At 49.9% G+C, this 23,728-nt stretch overlaps 1 protein-coding gene across 9 annotated transcripts in view; it reads right to left on the bottom strand.

The window, feature by feature from the left end:
• The window catches only part of PNCK (pregnancy up-regulated nonubiquitous CaM kinase), a 486,583-nt gene that overhangs the window by 44,241 nt on the left and 418,614 nt on the right, over positions 1–23,728 (bottom strand). For all 9 annotated transcript variants that reach the window (XM_085629799.1, XM_085629804.1, XM_085629806.1 and 6 more), the window contains 4 exons: positions 19,598–19,736; positions 13,351–13,474; positions 10,434–10,509; positions 10,186–10,298 (listed from right to left, as the gene is read on the bottom strand). In XM_085629799.1, the coding sequence (XP_085485925.1) occupies positions 10,186–10,298; positions 10,434–10,509; positions 13,351–13,474; positions 19,598–19,736 (452 nt within the window). The remainder of the gene's footprint in view (positions 1–10,185; positions 10,299–10,433; positions 10,510–13,350; positions 13,475–19,597; positions 19,737–23,728) is intronic.

The following is a 23,728-nucleotide window of genomic DNA, read 5'->3' as shown; positions in this document are numbered from 1 at the left end:
GCACTCCCTCTCCTCTGATGTCACTGCACTCCCTCTCCTCTGATGTCACTGCACTCCCTCTCATGTGATGTCATTGCATTCTCTCTCCTCTGATGTCACTGCACTCCCTCTCATGTGATGTCATTGCACTGCCTCTCCTATGATGTCACTGCACTCCCTCTCCTCTGATGTCACTGCACTCCCTCTCCTCTGATGTCTCTGTACTCCCTCTCTTCTGATGTCACTGCACTCCCTCTCCTCTGATGTCACTGCACTCCCTCTCATCTGATGTCATTGCACTCCCTCTCCTCTGATGTCACTGCACTCCCTCTCATGTGATGTCATTGCACTCCCTCTCCTCTGATGTCACTGCACTCCCTCTCATGTGATGTCATTGCACTCCCTCTCCTCTGATGTCACTGCACTGCCTCTCATGTGATGTCATTGCACTGCCTCTCCTATGATGTCACTGCACTCCCTCTCCTCTGATGTCACTGCACTCCCTCTCATGTGATGTCATTGCACTCCCTCTCCTTTGATGTCACTGCACTCCCTCTCCTCTGATGTCACTGCACTCCCTCTCCTCTGATGTCACTGCACTCCCTCTCATGTAATGTCATTGCACTCCCTCTCATGTGATGTCATTGCACTCCCTCTCCTCTGATGTCACTGCACTCCCTCTCCTCTGATGTCACTGCACTCCCTCTCATGTGATGTCATTGCACTCCCTCTCCTCTGATGTCACTGCACTCCCTCTCATGGGATGTCACTGCACTCCCTCTCCTTTGATGTCACTGCACTCCCTCTCTGATGTCACTGCACTCCCTCTCCACTGCACTCCCTCTCCTTTGATGTCACTGCACTCCCTCTCTGATGTCACTGCACTCCCTCTTATGTGATGTCATTGCACTCCCTCTCCTCCGATGTCACTGCACTCCCTCTCCTCTGATGTCACTGCACTCCCTCTCATCTGATGTCATTGCACTCCCTCTCCTCTGAGGTCACTGCACTCCCTCTCCTCTGATGTCACTGCACTCCCTCTCATGTGATGTCATTGCACTCTCTCTCATGTGATGTCACTACACTCCCTCTCCTCTGATGTCACTGCACTCCCTCTCCTCTGATATCACTGCACTCCCTCTCATGTGATGTCATTGCACTCTCTCTCATGTGATGTCACTGCACTCCCTCTCCTCTGATGTCACTGCACTCCCTCTCATGTGATCTCATTGCACTCCCTCTCCTCTGATGTCACGGCACTCCCTCTCATATGATGTCATTGCACTCCCTCTCAAGTGCTGTCACTGCATTCCCTCTCCTCTGATGTCACTGCACTCCCTCTCATTTGATGTCACTGCACTTCCTCTCCTTTGATGTCACTGCACTCCCTCTCCTCTGATGTCACTGCACTCCCTCTCCTCTGATGTCACTGCACTCCCTCTCATGTGATGTCACTGCACTTCCTCTCATGTGATGTCACTGCACTCCCTCTCCATTGATGTCACTGCACTCCCTCTCTGATGTCACAGCACTCCCTCTCCTCTGATGTCACTGCACTCCCTCTCCTCTGATGTCACTGCACTCCCTCTCCTTTGATGTCACTGCACTCCCTCTCTGATGTCACTGCACTCCCTCTCATGTGATGTCATTGCACTCCCTCTCCTCTGATGTCACTGCACTCCCTCTCCTCTGATGTCACTGCACTCCCTCTCATGTGATGTCATTGCACTCCCTCTCATGTGATGTCATTGCACTCCCTCTCCTCTGATGTCACTGCACTCCCTCTCCTCTGATGTCTCTGCACTCCCTCTCATGTGATGTCATTGCACTCTCTCTCATGTGATGTCACTGCACTCCCTCTCCTCTGATGTCACTGCACTCCCTCTCATGTGATGTATTTGCACTCCCTCTCCTCTGATGTCACTGCACTCCTTCTCCTCTGATGTCACTGCACTCCTTCTCATGTGATGTCACTGCACTCCCTCTCCTCTGATGTCACTGCACTCCCTCTCCTCTGATGTCACTGCACTCCCTCTCATGTGATGTCATTGCACTCCCTCTCCTCTGATGTCACGGCACTCCCTCTCATATGATGTCATTGCACTCCCTCTCATGTGATGTCACTGCATTCCCTCTCCTCTGATGTCTCTGCACTCCCTCTCCTTTGATGTCACTGCACTCCCTCTCCTCTGATGTCACTGCACTCCCTCCCCTCTGATGTCACTGCACTCCCACTCCTCTGATGTCACTGCACTCCCTCTCATGTGATGTCACTGCCCTCCCTCTCCTCTGATGTCACTGCACTCCCTCTCATGTGATGTCATTGCACTCCCTCTCATGTGATGTCATTGCACTCCCTCTCCTCTGATGTCACTGCACTCCCTCTCATGTGATGTCACTGCACTCCCTCTCATGTGATGTCACTGCACTCCCTCTCCTCTGATGTCACTGCCCTCCCTCTCCTCTGATGTCACTGCACTCCCTCTCATGTGATGTCATTGCACTCCCTCTCCTCTGATGTCACGGCACTCCCTCTCATGTGATGTCATTGCACTCCCTCTCATGTGATGTCACTGCATTCCCTCTCCTCTGATGTCATTGCACTCCCTCTCATGTGATGTGGAATTCACGGAGTTGCCAAAAAACTCTGTAGAATTCCATGGAGTTCTGCTCCGCCCTAGTAATATGGTCTCTAATGACAATAAAAAATGAAAAAAATAAAAAAACATTCAAAAGAGTTTCTCCAATACCTTCTGTTTCATTGGCATAGGCCAGGCTGGCTGAGGTATAATTGTTGGCAGTAGCAGCAGTTCAGCAGCAAGCAGAGTCGCAGACCTGGCTGGTGGCTCACGGCAACTTTGTCAGGTAGGGTTCCTCCCCTTCCCCTGACCCCCAGACTGCCTCCAGCTCTCCACTGGGTTACCACCTGTCCTTCACCCAGCCTCGCGGCCGGTCTAGGTGCTGCTCTGCGCCGGGCACGGTGCTTCCACCCCTCCTGCTTCCGTGGCTGTGATCCGCAGTGTTTCTTCTGTAATGATGTAACCCCTTCAAGACTCCCAAGGACTGTGCTTGCACGCACATGGAGAGTGGAGACTGGGTTGGTCTCCACTCTCCATGTACGTGCAAGCGCAGTCCACTGCGGATCACCGCCACAGCGGCAGGAGGGGTGGCAGCACTGTGCCCGGCGTGCAGACAGAGCAGCACCTAGACCAGCCGAGAGACTGGGGGAAGGCAAGTAGGGGTGGGCGGCAGGGGCAAACTCCGCCACGCGGTGGAATCATAGTTTTCTGCCAAACTCCGCGCTCCCAGCGGAGCGCAGAGTTGGGAAAACTCTGCAAACTCCTTTGGCAGGGTGGAGTTTGCCGCCCACTCCTGATCAGCAGGACCTCTCTGTCAATATTGCCAAATTACAGAACGCACAATTGTTTTCACCAGCATCATTTTCAAAACTGAGCATTCAACTTTTGCCCCGGTGATAGGGAGCATAGAGAGTAAAGTCATCCTTGAGTGTGCGTGCCAACAGAAGGAGAGAGAAAGAGAAAGTGCTTGTGAGAAAAATGGTGAGAAACAAAAGCATACGCGCAAGAGAAGGCACGATGTAAGGGAGGTGACATGAGAAAAGGAAAATTAAGTGGGGTTTGCGAGACAATTGAGGATTTGAAAGATAAAATGTTTATGTGTGTTTGTGAGAGGAGAAGTTCATTGACAAGTGAGGGTTGCAGAGTACATATGAGTGAGAATGGGACAGTAACAGGGCCGTGTGGGACTGAAAGGATCTTAAGGTAAAGGCGTGAGAAGGCAAGACGAGAAGATACCTGTTGAGTGAGAAAGCAGAGCTTGCATGGCCGCTATCTGGTTTTTGTATCTCCTGTAATGATGAAAGCTTGTGCAGCGGGTGACCTAACTGCACCTGTCCTCTGAAGGAGGGACGCGTGCAGTGTTTCTGCCCAGGGCGCACCTGTCCTCTGAAGGAGGGACGCGTGCAGTGTTTCTGCCCAGGGCGCACCTGTCCTCTGAAGGAGGGACGCGTGCAGTGTTTCTGCCCAGGGCGCATCTGTCCTCTGAAGGAGGGAAGCGTGCAGTGTTTCTGCCCAGGGCGCACCTGTCCTCTGAAGGAGGGACGCGGCCAGTGTTTCTGCCCAGGGCGCACCTGTCCTCTGAAGGAGGGAAGCGTGCAGTGTTTCTGCCCAGGGCGCACCTGTCCTCTGAAGGAGGGACGCGTGCAGGGTTTCTACCCAGGGCGCACCTGTCCTCTGAAGGAGGGACGCGTGCAGTGTTTCTGCCCAGGGCGCACCTGTCCTCTGAAGGAGGGACGCGTGCATTGTTTCTGCCCAGGGCGCACCTGTCCTCTGAAGGAGGGACGCGTGCAGTGTTTCTGCCCAGGGCGCACCTGTCCTCTGAAGGAGGGACGCGTGCAGTGTTTCTGTCCAGGGCGCACCTGTCCTCTGAAGGAGGGACGCGTGCAGTGTTTCTGCCCAGGGCGCACCTGTCCTCTGAAGGAGGGACGCGTGCATTGTTTCTGCCCAGGCCGCACCTGTCCTCTGAAGGAGGGACGCGTGCAGTGTTTCTGCCCAGGGCGCACCTGTCCTCTGAAGGAGGGACGCGTGCAGTGTTTCTGCCCAGGGCGCACCTGTCCTCTGAAGGAGGGAAGCGTGCAGTGTTTCTGCCCAGGGCGCACCTGTCCTCTGAAGGAGGGACGCGTGCAGGGTTTCTGCCCAGGGCGCACCTGTCCTTTGAAGGAGGGACGCGTGCAGGGTTTCTGCCCAGGGCACCTGTCCTCTGAAGGAGGGACGCGGCCAGTGTTTCTGCCCAGGGTGCACCTGTCCTCTGAAGGAGGGACGCGGCCAGTGTTTCTGCCCAGGGCGCACCTGTCCTCTGAAGGAGGGACGCGGCCAGTGTTTCTGACCAGGGCGCACCTGTCCTCTGAAGGAGGGACGCGGCCAGTGTTTCTGCCCAGGGCGCACCTGTCCTCTGAAGGAGGGACGCGTGCAGTGTTTCTGCCCAGGGCGCACCTGTCCTCTGAAGGAGGGACGCGTGCAGGGTTTCTGCCCAGGGCACCTGTCCTCTGAAGGAGGGACGCGTGCAGTGTTTCTGCCCAGGGTGCACCTGTCCTCTGAAGGAGGGACGCGGCCAGTGTTTCTGCCCAGGGCGCACCTGTCCTCTGAAGGAGGGACGCGGCCAGTGTTTCTGCCCAGGGCGCACCTGTCCTCTGAAGGAGGGATGCGTGCAGTGTTTCTACCCAGGACGCACCTGTCTTCTGAAGGAGGGACGCGTGCAGTGTTTCTGCCCAGGGCGCACCTGTCCTCTGAAGGAGGGACGCGTGCAGTGTATCTGCCCAGGGCGCACCTGTCCTCTGAAGGAACGACGCAGCCAGTGTTTCTGCCCAGGGTGCACCTGTCCTCTGAAGGAGGGACGCGTGCAGTGTTTCTGCCCAGGGCGCACCTGTCCTCTGAAGGAGGGACGCGGCCAGTGTTTCTGCCCAGGGCGCACCTGTCCTCTGAAGGAGGGACGCGTGCAGTGTTTCTGCCCAGGGCGCACCTGTCCTCTGAAGGAGGGACGCGGCCAGTGTTTCTGCCCAGGGCGCACCTGTCCTCTGAAGGAGGGACGCGGCCAGTGTTTCTGCCCAGGGCGCACCTGTCCTCTGAAGGAGGGACGCGGCCAGTTTTTCTGCCCAGGGCGCACCTGTCCTCTGAAGGAGGGACGCGTGCAGTGTTTCTGCCCAGGGCGCACCTGTCCTCTGAAGGAGGGAAGCGTGCAGTGTTTCTGCCCAGGGCGCACCTGTCCTCTGAAGGAGGGACGCGTGCAGTGTTTCTGCCCAGGGCGCACCTGTCCTCTGAAGGAGGGACGCGTGCAGTGTTTCTGTCCAGGGCGCACCTGTCCTCTGAAGGAGGGACGCGGCCAGTGTTTCTGCCCAGGGCGCACCTGTCCTCTGACGGAGGGACGCGGCCAGTGTTTCTGCCCAGGGCGCACCTGTCCTCTGAAGGAGGGACGCGGCCAGTGTTTCTGCCCAGGGCGCACCTGTCCTCTGAAGGAGGGACGCGGCCAGTGTTTCTGCCCAGGGCGCACCTGTCCTCTGAAGGAGGGACGCGTGCAGTGTTTCTGCCCAGGGCGCACCTGTCCTCTGAAGGAGGGAAGCGTGCAGTGTTTCTGCCCAGGGCGCACCTGTCCTCTGAAGGAGGGACGCGGCCAGTGTTTCTGCCCAGGGCGCACCTGTCCTCTGAAGGAGGGACGCGTGCAGTGTTTCTGTCCAGGGCGCACCTGTCCTCTGAAGGAGGGACGCGGCCAGTGTTTCTGCCCAGGGCGCACCTGTCCTCTGAAGGAGGGAAGCGTGCATTGTTTCTGTCCAGGGCGCACCTGTCCTCTGAAGGAGGGACGCGTGCAGGGTTTCTGCCCAGGGCGCACCTGTCCTCTGAAGGAGGGACGCGTGCAGGGTTTCTGCCCAGGGCGCACCTGTCCTCTGAAGGAGGGACGCGGCCAGTGTTTCTGCCCAGGGCGCACCTGTCCTCTGAAGGAGGGACGCGGCCAGTGTTTCTGCCCAGGGCGCACCTGTCCTCTGAAGGAGGGACGCGGCCAGTGTTTCTGCCCAGGGCGCACCTGTCCTCTGAAGGAGGGACGCGTGCAGTGTTTCTGTCCAGGGCGCACCTGTCCTCTGAAGGAGAGACGCGTGCAGTGTTTCTGCCCAGGGTGCACCTGTTCTATGACGAAGGATTGTTTCCATTGCTGTTGTCGTGGCTTATTAAAACGGAGTGCATCATGCCCTCTGAATCAGGAACTATTTCACAATATTTGATGTGAGATAATGAGACCAATAATCCAGAGGAAGGCACCTGCCCCCTTAGGGGCATTATTTGAGCGCAGAAACATATAGACGGAAAAGATCAAATCAAAGGGGACTTATAAAGAGCATAGCTACTCCAAGAGTCTACAGGTTCGTTAACCGCTACTTTCGCCAGACGGGGATATAAATAACCTAAAAGGCATAGTTAAAAAGTCAGGTTTCCAGGCTACGCTTTAAAGAGCTTGCATCATTAGTGGCACAGGAGAAACGGCCTTTACAGTGCGGGCAGAGCCATCCGTGCCATTTCCCTGCAAGCTCAACCATGCATGACTTAACCACGCCTATGCCTTAACCACACATATGCATGGTTAAGGCAGTGCGCGGTCTAGATGCTGGGATGGGCGGGCCCAGGAACAGGAAGGATCAGGAGAGGATGCAGTGAGGTAAGTGGGGCTGGGTTTTTGGGGGTAGTTTTTAAGGTTTGGGGGTAGTTTTTAGGACTCTGAGGGTCAAGGTAGCTTTTAGGGCTCAGGGGGGTCGGGGTAGTGGTTAGGGCTTGGGGGGTCAAGATAGCGTTAAGGGCTTGGAAGATCCTGTAGTGTTTAGGGCTCGGTGCAGGGTAGTTTTTAGGTCTTAGGGTGGGAAGTTGAGGTGTGATCTTTACCACACATCCCTTTTCCAGTCATGCCTTCACCATGAAAAAGGCACGCTTGGTAAAGGAATTCATTGTTCGGGTGCATTTGTTGTTGCGGCTGCGTAGTAGAGGTACACATGGTTTAGCCATGTGTGCCTCTGTCATACATCCATGGCACGGAGGTACAGGGAAAGAGCATTCCAGCTAACGGCTGCTCGCGCAGAAAAGGAGGTACCCCCCATGCCTTCCTCCTCGTCTGAGCACTTCTGCCATCAGTGCACCAGAAGAACGTAGAGTTCTAGATGGATGATAGTGAAGACGCCGCTAAGTTAGATATTTAGGGTTCAGTCTATAGAAAGCTCTATGGGATGGCAACAGACCCTTAAACTTCACTCTTGCCCGGATGGGAAGCCAATGCAACTCCTTTAGATGGACTGGAATTGAGGTATTCCTCGGGATGTCCATCAGGAGCCGGGCTGCAGCATTCTGCACCAGCTGGAGTCTCTTAAGTAGCTATAAAGAGAGACCCCAGTATAGCGCATTGGTGTAGTCCAGCTGAGATGTTACAAAGGGATGGACTACCATCTTCTGGCAAAGGAGCCGGAAGAAGGAACAAAACGTTCTTCAAGAACCGAAGAAGCCCAAAAAGGTCCCAACTACGCTCTGCAACGGTGATTTGAAGGACACTTTGTTGTCAAACTTCAGTCCGAGGTTCTTAGTCACTGCAGTGGGGGATGGAGGAGACGGTGCAGAGCCTGGGCCAAACCTCACCACCCCACAGAGGGATGGGGGTCCAAAACAACACAGTATCTCTGTCTTACTTATTTTGCAGTCAGGTAAGTGTTACAGAAAGCAGCCACACAATCAAATAAAGCCCCCGCCCGAGTAAAAACAGAATCAACAGACCAAAGCGAAGCAGGGTCCATCGCTTGACCCTCTTGCTTCTAATCTTGTAGAAGGTGGAGACCAGAAGGAAACATATAGCGTACTCACACACAATTTTAATATAGGTCTGACAGTCTAATAAAGGAAAAAGATAACAGTCAACATAACAAATATACCCTCATCCAAACTAGGGAACAAATAACTGGGAGACTGTCCAACCGCTGAACAGTGGTACTCGCAGGTGGTCCCCAAAGCTAGATGTAGAATGCATTGATGTAGGGAACCCATAACTTGTAGACTGTACAACCAGTGAACAGTGGTACTCGCAGGTGGTCCCCAAAGCTAGATGTAGAACGCATTGATGTAGGGAACCCATAACTTGTAGACTGTACAACCAGTGAACAGTGGTACTCGCAGGTGGTCCCCAAAGCTAGATGTAGAACGCATTGATGTAGGGAACCCATAACTTGTAGACTGTACAACCAGTGAACAGTGGTACTCGCAGGTGGTCCCCAATGCTTGATGTAGAACGCATTGATGTAGGGAACCCATAACTTGTAGACTGTACAACCAGTGAACAGTGGTACTCGCAGGTGGTCCCCAATGCTAGATGTAGAATGCATTGTTGTAGGGGACCCATAACTTGTAGACTGTACAACCAGTGAACAGAGGTACTCACGGGTGGTCCCCAATGCTAGATGTAGAACGCATTGATGTAGGGGACCCATAACTGGGAGATTGTACAACCAGTGACCAGTGGTACTCGCAGGTGGTCCCACTCTTAGATGTATAATGCATCGATGTAGCGTACCAAGCAAGGTAGGTGAGGTTCATTATCCTATGTGACCACATTAATGTATGGCAATCCCATAAGGAGTTTTGATGTTCCCTCCAGGAGTGTCATACCTCTTGTATGTTTATCTTCTCACTCCCTCTTCGGTGTGCTAGCTATCTGTGTTGTGCCTCTCCTGTATTTCTAAGAAAACCACACTATGTTTATCCTGGTACTTCGCCCAGCCCTTTGTGTCGCGAAAGTTGTGCTGCTGCCCATGCTGTATCTTTGTTGTGCTGTGAAGCTCAGTATAAAACTTTCCACTGAACAAAACACAAAATAATTTGCAGAGCGAACAGTTTCTTTAACGCATGATGTGAATGAAAGGTTGAACCCTCAAAAAGCACACAAGCAGTGTTTTTTTTATATGTGAAACAAGCAGTTATTTAAATGGACTAGCCGACTTTGTAAAATGTTAAATTCCCTGACACATGGTTGCATACCATGCATGACACTTTCACCTGGTTCTGGCATTTTAGAGAGCAGCACTTTTCATGGAGGCCATATTGACAGTGTTCAAATCAAAATTCCAAGCCCCACAAAGGAACCTGCTGCTGCTTGAAAAGCCAGAAGGGTGGACGGTGTCATATGTCCCAGCTCCACTTGGCAGACTGAAATGAAAAATAAAAAAGTAGTCCCTGACTTTCTGCCTTCTATTCATGTAAGCAATCAAGGGTTAAACCATGCAGGGGTGAGGGGGCCGAGATAGCCTTTCAAATGTGATGAGCATCTCCTGGTAATGAGATCACATTAACGGTCCCTGGAAAAAGAAAAGTGTTATTTACCAGAACAATGACAGCAGCAGCTTAACATGTCTGAAGAGATACTGAGAAGGGAAAACAATACATTGGCACTTCTCTTCTTGAGGCAATACATTGGCACTTCTCCTCTTGAGGCAATGCATGGCCTGCAGGTTGGTGTGATTCAAGGGGACCCCGTGTGATGCTGCCCCGCGAGGGACACCAGTGCAGACCATGTAGAAGTACCCTTCAATCAAAGGACCAGGGTTATGTCATGTCTTGGCCTTAGTTACCTCATAGAACCTGAAAACTGCCCCCAGAATGGGATGGTACCTACCAGACTCAGAGATGTCGTCCCAGTAGGGGGAGTCAAATTCATATTCTGCCTTGAGGATCTGGTTGAAGAGCTCCGAATCGTTCTCGTCGTAGAACGGCGGGTAACCGCAGAGCCTGCAAGGCGACCAAGAATTAAAAGGGCGATGAGGGTGTATACCATGTCAGAATGTGAATATACTACCCCAAAAGCTGACTGGCATAACAAACTCCCTTAAAATTGATCCCACAGTGGAGTGGTGAGATACCCACAGAATGTAAGAGATGACGCCCAGTGCCCAGACGTCCACAGCTTTACCGTAGGCCTTCTGTTCCAGGAGCTCAGGAGCTGAAAGAGAAAGAGATTGACACCCGATGAAAGAGCAGGCATGAAGGACTGGGGAGCAGGGTGCAAGGAGGGAGAGACAAAGGAGTTTATAAAACTTTGTCTGCATGATCTTACAACGCCAAAGGGCCTCTTCTCAATTACTGAATTCATCTCACTCTTCTGACACGTCACTCATGCCACGTCAAGGCTGCTCCCACATGAATGGATATCAAGGAGGGCGACGGGTCACAAAACATCATTTGATTACTTAGCACCTGCACTGCATACCTCGTTATGTCTTATCATTAGCATATGTTGTAACTCATGGATATACATACACCACTTCATTATCCTGTGGGTGGAGGGTACCAGCTCCAGAAATATCAGCAGGAACATATAAACCGCGCTCTGGATTCTGCAAGTTGATACCGCTGGTGGTAAACTGGTGTCTGGTCACTGGTGTTCACTATTTCATAAGGTGTGTATGAAAAAGCAGGTAAAGATGGAGGGATTTCTGCAGCTTGGGGCTTTGCACAAGGAAGGTTCTGTCACCCGCACATTGGTGCATCATGGGAAGATCCTTTTGGGTACCTGTCCAATGCATTCAGGCTTCAGTAGTCCAACTGATGGGGCGAAGCAAGGCCCTCATGCCACAACCAATGGGTTTCCTGTTGTTGTGCGTCAGCACCCAGGATGTCTGGGACATACCATTAACTGCCGTAAATTTAATCTGAAACCCATAGTTCATTTCCAAGGAGCCTTGGCTTACAGCATATAACACATCGGATAGGCAACGCTAGCCACATTTGAAAGAAAACTCCTGCAGTAGTCAAGTAGACCCAGATATGATGTGTATTATATTACATCAGTTTTTGGGGGTAGCTAGGCCAGGGCCCCGTCTTGTCTTTGACAAATATAAGTTAAAATAATTTCAGCATGAGCCAAAAAGTTGTATATTTTGATAAAAGTGATGCATATATTGTAGTTTATCTTGGCACTTGCCCTAAAATGTTTCAAATCGTGGACATGCCACCTAATAAATACTGGACTGGAGGAAGGCTAATTAATAATGAACCCATAGGGCGCAGCAAAAGTGCATTTGGCAACCTCGTCCTGTGGCATTGGTATAGCCCTTCCTTGAAAATGTATCAGTAGTAGAGGTTGCTTATCAGAATTCACCATCAACTGCATAGTTAATTCAGGTCAGTCTTAGAGAATGTCTTTCCATTGATGAGGATAAAAACAATCTTTCCATCCTCACCAAGGAGTACTGATTGGTCTCTGCTGGTTGTCTACATTCATTTGAAAATCGGCCCACACTCTTTTCTACCCCAATTTCTTGTTTGCAAGTACTATAGGTGACGTCATCTCAGTTAGGTCTGCCTTTGAGATGATCTCTAAATCGCTGTAATTTGGACACCACTCTGTCATCATATGGCTAATTCTAACTGAGTTTCACAATTTTGTCTTTCTGAAGTCTGGGTAAACATATTTGCTAACTTTCTCTTTAGTTGCGACACCCACAGGTTGGGTGTTTGCCTTTGTCTGCACAGCAGTACGTCCTCTATGCCAATTCTGCAAGGTCAAAATTTAAATTCTAAGTAAGATTGGTGGGAGCCCTATTCTACCCGTTTCAGTTTTTCCATGCCGCTCTTTTCTTTATATTATATTTCAATCCATGCATATCTTAGAGCCTAATGAAACAGCCACTCTGGGTGATTAAACAGATCACAAACACTGAAATTATAATTTTCGAATTACCCTTTTTAACTCGCTCCAGTCTTCTAACTGATACTATTAACTCTGTGAACACACCTACAATACCTACTTAAATCCAGTTTGGATAGCTTCACGTATGACCACATACTGCTGTCTAAAACAAATATGGCAGAGTAGCTTTTGGTCATGTGATCTTGTTAGCACATTCCAGGTCCTCATTGTCTGCATAATTTATGGTTGAGGGATTTCCATCCCTTGTGGCCCCTCACTGGACACCCAATCAATGGGTACAACTCTTCAGGTGGCATCTGAGTGTGCGAATGATCCACATTTGAAACTTGGGCTTGCAGATTTATGCCCTATGGTGACTGGGACAGTGACCTTGTTCACCCTGTTTGGTGAGGCGAAACATTGTGGTTGTATTGTTCATTGGAATCTGGATTGTTTTTTCACTCAACATGTTTCTGGAAGGCCCCAGTGCCAAGAAAACTGCCTTGAACCCCACTATGTTTATGGTTTTTTATTGCCTCTTCCTTGCTCCACAGGTCCCTGATATTTATTTTCCTCACATGAGCCCCCCACCCTTTCTGGGATTCGTCTGTACTGAAGGTCACTGAGGGACGTGGATGTTTGAAAGGCTTCCCTAATGTTTTTTGTGCACCACCACCGTATCTCTCTCAGTACCGTTTCTGTGACGACCACTAGATATTCCAAACTCCTGGCTGACTGTGACCATTGACACTGTAACCACTGCGGCAGTGGTCTAGTGTAACCTTTTTTTCCCTAAAATGTATTTTATCAAATGGAACAGTCGAACGTGGAACATATTAAAAAGAGTGTAGCATATCGCCCGTGCACCTTTTATTCCAGAATGCACTAGTCTTCAGTTGTTGAATCCATCTCCACCTACTCCGCGAATCACCCAGTTTGCGAATGCAAAATTGGTTGATACATACGGCATTAAAGTCTTTAGCGCTGCAGTGCCATGTCATGTAACCTTCCCAGCGCTACAGTAATGCCTGTCTGTTACGCTCTCGCCGCCTGAGAGGTACCACATTCAGGGACCTTTCTCTCTGTCTTCAGCAAGATGCCCCTGGCCCCACCCTGGCATGCACCAGAACACACAGCGCCCCGACAACTTACCCACATAGCCTGGGGTCCCACAGGCTGTGGCCATCACCCCGCCATCTTCAAACTTGGAGAGGCCAAAGTCACTGATCATGATTTTGGAGTCCTCGAAAGGGGTGGCGTAGAGGAGGTTCTCAGGCTGTGGGGTGACAAGGAGGTGGAGTAAAAGAGAGGCTTAAAATGAGCATTGCTTATCCCGCACACCCCACTTTTCAAACAGCATTTACAGCCTTTCAGCGTCGTAACACTATAAAGGACTGTCTCCATCGCTCAACTCCGTGCCCTTATTGGTGTCGGAAGGATGAAGGGAAATTTAATTTTTTAAGAAATAATGAAATTAACCTAAATGAACTGGTCAGCTCTGTCACTATAGGAACTTGGGACATGCACGTTGTGCACACATTTCTGCAACAGCCAGCCGCCTAAGCTGTTTTAATGACTGATGCTGCACTCAATTCGATTTTGATTGGATACTGAACACAGCCAATAAAGGAAGGAAATGTTACAGGAACAATACAGCGAGGCAGAAAAGGGAAGGAAGGGAAGATAGTTTTGTCTCAGAATGATCAGAGGGTCGCAGCTATGTCAGCGGGGATGCATGGAGGCATTTAGCGTTTGAAGGAACTTCCACTGACCGAGCTTGCAGTTCTCCTTGCCCATTCAGTTTGTGGCACCACTGCTGGGTTTATGATGATAGTGCCTCAGAACCACCCTTCGACCAGAGGCCCATACACCACAGGAATGCTGGTTCACAGGTCCCTCAGCCTTGCCCTATTTCACGCAGTGTGACCTCAATAGGGTGAGTGTTAGACCTGGACCTTTCTGCAGGGTCCTCCGAGAACTTGTTGCCTTCCTCCTGTATTTTTTCTGAACTGTTGTTGGTGGTTTTATGACTCTGGGCACTTTATCACTGCTGATTGGTGCTAGAGTGCATGTGCTCTCTGTTGTAAACTTGGTAAAATATGTTTACACCTGTTTGGCATATTTAATTTACCTATAAGTCCCTTGTACAGTGGTATATACCCAGCGCCTGTAAATTAAAGGCTACTGGTGGGCTCGCAGCGTTCCTTGCGCCACCCACCAAAGTAGCCTTTTAAACAGTCTCCGGCCTCAGCCACTGCAGGGCCTGCGCTTGCAGTTTACTGCCGCTGTGACGAGGCACATAAAATGGTTGCCACGTCTGCGACTCCCCTTTTACTACATATCAGTCACCCCTAAGGTAGGCCCTAACTAGCCCTATGGACAAGGTGCTGTGTAGGTAAAAGGTAGGACATGGGCCTTAACTGTGTGGCATTTTGTGGTAGTGACAAACAGCCTATTTGGTTACTCACTGCTGTGAGGCTGCCCTCTCATAGGTTTGCATTGGGGATTCCCTGATATGTGCTTCAGTGGCAATTCTGGACATGAGAGGGGTAGCGCAGCCATGTTTGGTATGTTTGGAATAGTAGTGATAAATCCTGCTTATTGGTGAAAGCGGATTTATTATTACTATTTTAGAAATGCCACTTTTAGAAGTAGGCATTTCTATGTGCTATGTGTCTTTGTGCCTGCCTGTTGTGTATTGACCTTCTGGTTCTGACTGCCAGGGCAGAGGGGATGTGCATTCACTCCAGCCAGTCCCAGGGGGTGGTTGAAGTGTGTCCTGCCCTGCCTGGGTGACTCAGCGCACGGCTGAATAGACCTTGGCTGAATTTAGAGTAGCGGGAGGAGTTTCCCTTGCACCTGAATCGGGCCGGTCTGCATCTAAGTGGTGGGAGGAGCAGCACCTGTATCCGGATAGGCTGTGCCCGCCTTCCACAATGATGGCTCCCAAAAAGCGTGACTGCTTAAACTTGGAAAATTGTTAGAGGAATTCACAGGGACTGTTCTTGAACTATGAAACTGTTGCTATTTGAACAGTATGTGAGAACACTGAACACTACAAGTCCCAGAATGCTTCAGGAGACTAGCAATTCCGACTACTGTGAACACTCAAACATCCTTTCAAACTGCCCCCTCCTTTATAGCCATTTCACAAAACTACCAGCTGCACACGCCCACGACTCCCCAATAGCCACTCCCAGCTTCCCTTTTCCAATCCACCTCCTTTATTCTGGCCCTCCGCTAAACATGACTAAACGCATGAGAACCCGAGAACTCAGACTTAACATACTTACCACAACCAGTCCAAAAGGGGAACAAGGTAGCGTGTACTGCTAATCTGTTAGTACTTTACTCTAATCTTGGGTTCTGAAGTGCATGCTACTCGCCGCAAAGTGCTTCAACTCCTCTGCAGGGGTCGTAAGCGCTATATAAATACAATCAGAGAGGTTTACAGACATTCATGCACCAGCAACAAGCCCCTCTATACTTTAAAACCATTAACAAATGGTCATTATTTTTATCTAAAAATAAAAGAGCAAGCCAGGGGTAGCGATATTTGGCTTTCAGAAATAAACCTCCCGTCACATCATATGGCAGCGGGGGTGGGGGGGGGGGGGGCAGGTGCCATTGAGTAGTTTCGATAAAAGTACTTCCGTGATATTGGCAACATTTCTTTGAATAAAAAATAACTGCCCCGTGGGTCATTTGGGGATGGGTGGGGGGGGCAGCGGTTCTAATGCCCCAGGCATCGGCTCCAGACAAGGCCGTGCATGCCAATACAAGGATGAAAGGATGGGGTCTTTTGGCTAAACTGCCGACTTTGGAGCTGGGGTCGACTCCACATCCTGTGATTATAGGCAAATCACTCCAATACCTTCGGGTCGAGTTTTCGCTTTATAAATCTTCAGAAAAAAAAAATACGCCACATTCCGATATGATGTGTCATGTTCAAAGATGAGTTTCAGTTTCCCCTCTAACCCGTGAGTTTCACTTTGCTCCCCTAAACCTTCTAACAGACGCGACTCAGTCGGGAGACTCACCATGTTTTAAGCTAAAATAGGCTTTATTTGAGCTGTTCCCTCGCTAGAATTGACTTTTCTTCAATGTATGTCATTGGGGGAAATGAAGCCCCAACTTTTTTTTAGAAATCTCCCTCTTTCATGTATTCTCTCTCACAACCTCTCCCCCCACTGCATAAACTCTCACTTTCTCGCGGGAATTAAAGGGCGTGTGAAACGGTCTGCACTGAACGGACACTTCCTTTTGCATCACAACGGACCCTGTGAATGAGTTACTGCAGCTTTCCCACACAAGAACAGTATTCAAAGAGCACCACTAGAGGGCGCTGTCGCCCATGGTATGGGACGCTTGTGACAACGCTGCCGTCATCTTGTTAGCGCCACCTACTCCTCTCAAGCAGATATTCTGTTTCACAGCCAAAGTCAGAGGGCAGGAGCAATTTTCAGCGGGGTGAGGGGGGGGTGGGGGGGTTGGCAGTGTTACATTACATACAGTTAGTGCATGTTCTGTTGAAATGGCCACTATGACCCTCATTTATGGGGATGTGGCGTAGGGCAGCAACTTGCTGCGCTGCCCTACCCAACGTGAGAGGGCAGGAAGGCACAAATATATCCAATACGGCGCTTTCCTGCCCTTTCCTCCTGCCTTTCGGCGGCCTAGTGTTAATGCAGGCGCCCTTGAACCCTTTGGATTCTTTTTGTGGGGGGTGGGGCACTTTCCTACAAAAAAACAATCCCGAAAGGCGTTTTCCTTTTTCTACACGGATCGAGGAATAAACAAGGGGAAATAAAGGGGCATATTATCAAGACGGGCGATAACATTATCGCCGCTAAAACGGCAGACAACTGCCGCTAAAGCGGCGATAATGGGCTTGATAATTACTCTATGGAATTCCAATCGAAGCCCAGGTTAGCTGTCCTTCACATCTAACATGGGCTTCAATTGGAATTCCATAGAGCATATTATCAAGCCCATTATCGCCATTTTATCGGCAGTTTTCTGCCGCTAAAGCGGCGATAATTTTATCGTCTGTCTTGATAATATGCCCCTACGTTTTTTCTCCTCGTTATGCCTCACATCGGGAGGCGTAAGATTTTAGTGGAGCAAGGGGTTCAGAAATACGCCCCTAAATTTTCACAGACAAATAGATTTACTGATGAAAGTATACAGCGCACAAGGGATCAGGGCCGGCTTTAAGGCAGTGCGACTGGTGCGGCCGTACTGGGCACTGACCTAGAGGGGGGCGCTGACCTCAGACGTGGGCACTGACCTCAGAGGGGGTGCTGGGTTTAGCAATAAGGTAGGATTTAAAAGCACCTATTGCAGATTTCCTTGTGCGTCCAGGTTTCAGGCATCCATGAAAATGTCGTGATAACTGTTGTGATCAATATTAATGCCAGAGAGAGATCAGAGTTTGTCTAATGGCAGTTTTCACTCATTGTAAAGTAGCGCAGAGGGTTAATGTGCCTGCTGCAAAGAACAGGTCTGTATTGTATGTGGATAGCTGAGTGGATCAGTAAAGCCAGCCTATACCAACGCTTTAGAACAAGTGAAGTGTATTTGAGAGAAGCTATGGAGAAATGAGGGGCACTTTTGCAAGGTGGTAGTGAGTGAATCGGAGCAGAAGGTCATATTGGAGGGGGGGGGCAACCAAAAAAGATTGACGGACAGGGCGCCACCAGCACTAAAGCCGGCCCTGCCGGGGATGACGTGTGGAAATCAAGGTGTGTTAGTTGCTCATCACCAAGTAAAGTGTATTTAATATTTTAATAACATTCATATCTTTGCTTCACGATGCAGAATTATACGAAGCGCTTCGTTTGTGCTTTCCTCACTGCCGATATATTGAGAAATGTTTGCACAGTACAAATGACATCCCATAGCTGTTAATTTCCCACCAGCAAGATTGTCAAAATGTCCCTCACACCTGCTTAAACCTGCTGGTAATGCGTAGCAGGTGACTTGTGGCAGTAAAAGTCAGGATAAAATAATACAATTTATAAACAATATGACTAACTCAATGTTTATATTTCATATGAGACTCATCAATGTCCCCTTTCCAGCCCCCACCCATCGAAAAGAGCTGGCTTTACATTTTATCGGCTCCATGGGGGATCTTTTTTGACACTTTTTGGAGTTTCTAGATCGGAATTCTAGGGGTTCAGGCTTTTGTAAATCGCTATCTGATGTTGTCAACGGGGTTCTGTAAAAGACGGCTTCTGACATCCTCAGCCCCTTACACAGGGCTCGAGTCGGGGTACCACGCGGGTGGACGGCGTCCCCCCACTTATTTTACCAGGTTTTTCCGGGTGGACGCCGTCCCACCTGCCACCTGCCCAAAAGCTGGACAGCATTGTGTGAGCAGAGAGCCCGGGTGGGAGGGAAGTTTCCCGTAAATTACCAAAGATATGCTAATATTTGTAATTGGAGACTTTAAGAGGCACCGGTGGTGTGTGCAGGCTGGAGTGATTGGGAGGCGGAGCGAGCAGGCGTTGGCGGTTAACGCTTGGAATGTGTGTCCTTCTGTATCTTGTGCACTTTTGAGCACTTCGTTGTGCAACTGGGGCACCCCCTCGGGGGAGTGGGGGGGGGGGTTGCAAAGGACATCGAGGAACAGACCAGGGGTAGCAGTGCTGTGAAATGCCCCGTCATCTAAAGGCATATGAATACTCATGAGATTCCTGTTGTGACGTCACTTCCGGTGACAGCGTACCCCCACTTCTTTTTTTAGGACTTGTGCCCTGCCCTTACATCTGGCACGCACTCTAGTGGGACCCGCCCCTCTGCTTCGCAGGTCACTCACTCTTTATGATGTGTCATTTTCAATGACTGAAGAGAGTGCCAGGGGTGGAGGGTTCACTCTATGCCCATCCTTGGAGCCCAGATGGGTAGAAGCTCTGGAACCTGCTCTTCCCAAGATCAGATCATAGTTCTGGAGACTCAGCTGCTCTGGTTGAAAGTTGTCTCTTCCCACTGCTGGCCAAGCTCCAGCCGCAGCTGGTCACCGGATGTAACAGGTAGGGGAGGTACCATTGCTGGCACCGATCTGGCCTGTCCCTTTGGGTCCGAGGTGGACTGTCCCACACCCAGGAAAGGCAGACTAACCTTAGAGGGCAGAGGCGGGCTGCCCCCTGTGAGCCCAAGCAAACTGGATTCTAGGGGTAAGAACAAAGTGGCCCATAGGGGGCCAATATTGACTGTCCTGTAGGGGCACATGCAAACCTGACCCAGGGTGCAACAGTTGGACTGGCCTTTAGCAAGGGGCAGTTACAGAAGGCCCACAAGGGGCAGTGGATAACAGGTCAACAATATGTTTCCCTTTGCCTGTGTCTAGTGAGCTCACAATGTTTTTGAGGTGACGGACTTTCAAAGCACCAACCTTCAGGTCTCTGTGTACGATGCCCATGTTGTGCAGGTAGAGCACGGCGTCCAGGACCTGTCGGATGAGCTGGCTAGCATCCTTCTCCGTGTAGTAGCCGCGCTCAATGATCCGGTCGAAGAGCTCCCCTCCCGTCACCCTGTAGAGAGAGGGGTACATCAGGGTATCAATTGCATCACCTATCAAGTACCCCAGAACCGCCCAAGCACCGTTAGACAGAGATCCCCGCGCCATCTCTCTCACGCTGTCACGAGACCTCTCGATCTGCAGGAGATAGAGGCCCCGCCACCAGCACTGCTTCTCAGAGCCCCAGGAGTGACCTTACTCAGTGCTCCCCCTTGCACTTCTCTTGAACCCCCAAACCTGCCTGCGAAAGAAGGAGCAGGGGCGGGTATAAATCACTTGGTCTTTTGAGTAACCGCTGTTGAACCTCCCCAAGTACTGAAAGCCGGAGGATTCTGAGGCTATCTCACTCAAACTCTCCTGTACTCAAACACGGCCTCACGCACCCCCTGATTGAGTCTCCCGAGCACTCATCCTCATGGGAAACCAGACGCTGTGTTACTCCCATCCCCAGAGTTCCCAAAGCACTATCAGCCAGAGGTTCTTCACACTACCTCACTCACACTCTCTCTCTGTCAAAAGTGACTCAGAACTCTCACTTACACCCTTATCTCTAAAGTCTCTCACTCAGTCTCGCTGCAGAGTGCTTTAGACACTATCTCACTCACACTCTCTCTCTGTCAAAAGTGACTCAGACCTCTCACTTACACCCTTATCTCTAAAGTCTCTCACTCACTCTCGCTGCAGAGTGCTTTAGACACTATCTCACTCACACTCCCTCCAGAGTGCATCAGCTACTATCTCACTCACACTCCCCAGAGTCTGTAAGACACTATCTCATTCACACACTCTCTGTGTCAAAAGTGACTCAGAACTCTCACTTACACCCTTATCTCTAAAGTCTCTCACTCACTCTCGCTGCAGAGTGCTTTAGACACTATCTCACTCACACTCCCTCCAGAGTGCATCAGCTACTATCTCACTCACACTCCCCAGAGTCTGTAAGACACTATCTCATTCACACACTCTCTGTGTCAAAAGTGACTCAGAACTCTCACTTACACCCTTATCTCTAAAGTCTCTCACTCACTCTCGCTGCAGAGTGCTTTAGACACTATCTCACTCGCACTCCCTCCAGAGTGCATCAGTTACTATCTCACTCACACTCCCCAGAGTCTGTGAGACACTATCTCACTCGCACTCCCTCCAGAGTGCATCAGTTACTATCTCACTCACACTCCCCGGAGTCTGTAAGACACTATCTCACTCACACTCGTCTCCAGAGTGCCTCATACATTATTTCACTCACTCTCTCCTCAGGCGCATCAGGTACTATTTCATTCAAACCCTTTTCTCCAGAGTGCCTCATGCATTATTTCACGCACTCTCTCCCCAGAGTGCTTTTGATGCTATCTCACTCACACTCTTGTCTCCAGAGACCCTCATACATTATTTCACTCACTCTCTCCCCAGAGTGCTTTCGATGCTATCTCACTCAAACTCTTGTCTCCAGAGACCCTCATACATTATTTCACTCACTCTCTCCCCAGAGTGCTTTCGATGCTATCTCACTCAAACTCTTGTCTCCAGAGACACTCATACATTATTTCACTCACTCTCTCCTCAGGCGCATCAGGTACTATTTCATTCAAACCCTTTTCTCCATAGTGCCTCATGCATTATTTCACTCACTCTCTCTCCAGAGTGCTTTCGATGCTATCTCACTCAAACTCTTGTCTCCAGAGACCCTCATACATTATTTCACTCACTCTCTCCCCAGAGTGCTTTTGATGCTATCTCACTCACACTCTTGTCTCCAGAGACCCTCATACATTATTTCACTCACTCTCTCCCCAGAGTGCTTTCGATGCTATCTCACTCAAACTCTTGTCTCCAGAGACCCTCATACATTATTTCACTCACTCTCTCTCCAGAGTGCTTTCGATGCTATCTCACTCAAACTCTTGTCTCCAGAGACCCTCATACATTATTTCACTCACTCTCTCCCCAGAGTGCTTTCGATGCTATCTCACTCAAACTCTTGTCTCCAGAGACCCTCATACATTATTTCACTCACTCTCTCCCCAGAGTGCTTTCGATGCTATCTCACTCAAACTCTTGTCTCCAGAGACACTCATACATTATTTCACTCACTCTCTCCTCAGGCGCAGCATATACTTTCTCATTCACGCTCCCTCTTTCCAGACTGTATCAGATCCCGTCTCACTCGCACTCCTTCCAGAGTGCATCAGTTACTATCTCACTCACTCTCTCTCCAAAGTGCATCAAACACTATCTCACTCACACTCCCTTCAGAGTGCCTCATACAGTATTTCACTCACTCTCTCTCCAGAGTGCATCATATACTTTCTCATTCATGCTCCCTCTTTCCAGAGTCTCACTCTCACTCTCTCTCCAGAGTGCATCAGATCCCATCTCACTCACTCACTGTCTCCTCAGGCGCATCAGATACTATTTCATTCAAACCCTTTTCTCCAGAGTGCCTCATACATTATTTCACTCACTCTCTCCCCAGAGTGCTTTCGATGCTATCTCACTCAAACTCTTGTCTCCAGAGACACTCATACATTATTTCACTCACTCTCTCCTCAGGCGCATCAGGTACTATTTCATTCAAACCCTTTTCTCCATAGTGCCTCATGCATTATTTCACTCACTCTCTCTCCAGAGTGCTTTCGATGCTATCTCACTCAAACTCTTGTCTCCAGAGACCCTCATACATTATTTCACTCACTCTCTCCCCAGAGTGCTTTCGATGCTATCTCACTCAAACTCTTGTCTCCAGAGACCCTCATACATTATTTCACTCACTCTCTCCCCAGAGTGCTTTCGATGCTATCTCACTCAAACTCTTGTCTCCAGAGACCCTCATACATTATTTCACTCACTCTCTCCCCAGAGTGCTTTCGATGCTATCTCACTCAAACTCTTGTCTCCAGAGACACTCATACATTATTTCACTCACTCTCTCCTCAGGCGCAGCATATACTTTCTCATTCACGCTCCCTCTTTCCAGACTGTATCAGATCCCGTCTCACTCGCACTCCTTCCAGAGTGCATCAGTTACTATCTCACTCACTCTCTCTCCAAAGTGCATCAAACACTATCTCACTCACACTCCCTTCAGAGTGCCTCATACAGTATTTCACTCACTCTCTCTCCAGAGTGCATCATATACTTTCTCATTCATGCTCCCTCTTTCCAGAGTCTCACTCTCACTCTCTCTCCAGAGTGCATGAGATCCCATCTCACTCACTCACTGTCTCCTCAGGCGCATCAGATACTATTTCATTCAAACCCTTTTCTCCAGAGTGCCTCATACATTATTTCACTCACTCTCTCCCCAGAGTGCTTTTGATGCTATCTCACTCACACTCTTGTCTCCAGAGTGCCTCATACATTATTTCACTCACTCTCTGTCCAGAGTGCATCAGATACTGTCTCGCTCACACTCCCTCCAAAGTGCCTAGGACACTATCTCACTCAAGCCCTGATCAAACTTCCACAAGCAATAACATCCAGAATTCCCTGCACACCAGCACACTCACTCACACACCCATCATTACACCAACCATTATGCATTTGTCACCCTCCCCTGAGCTCTCAAATGAGTTTTTGTCTAACTACTATGAGTAGACACACATGGGTGTGTTACACTTCTATCACTACACCCACATGAGTATGTTGCACTTTTGTAAACAAGCACTGACAGGTGTGTTACACAATCCTGAACATACACATGCTGCACTAATATAGCAGTATATAGGTCAGTGTGATGCACTGTCATGATACACACATGAATGTGCTACACCTCTACAGGTTTCCACCTGTATGTTTGTCACATTTCTAGAGGCATGCAGCGGTGGTCGTGTTACACCTCTTCAGGTTTCCACATGTAAGTGTGTTACACTTCTAGAGCCATGCAGTGGTGGGCGTGTTTGCGGTGGGCATGTTACACCTCTACAGGTTTCCACATGTAAGTGTGCTGCACTTCTAGAGCCATGCAGCAGTGGGCACGTTACACCACTACAGGTTTCCACATGTAAG

The sequence above is a fragment of the Triturus cristatus genome, chromosome 10, assembly GCF_964204655.1.
Source record: "Triturus cristatus chromosome 10, aTriCri1.1, whole genome shotgun sequence".
Lineage (NCBI taxonomy): Eukaryota > Metazoa > Chordata > Amphibia > Caudata > Salamandridae > Triturus > Triturus cristatus.
Note: the sequence above shows the minus strand (reverse complement) of the source record. Positions and strands in the feature narration are given on the sequence as shown.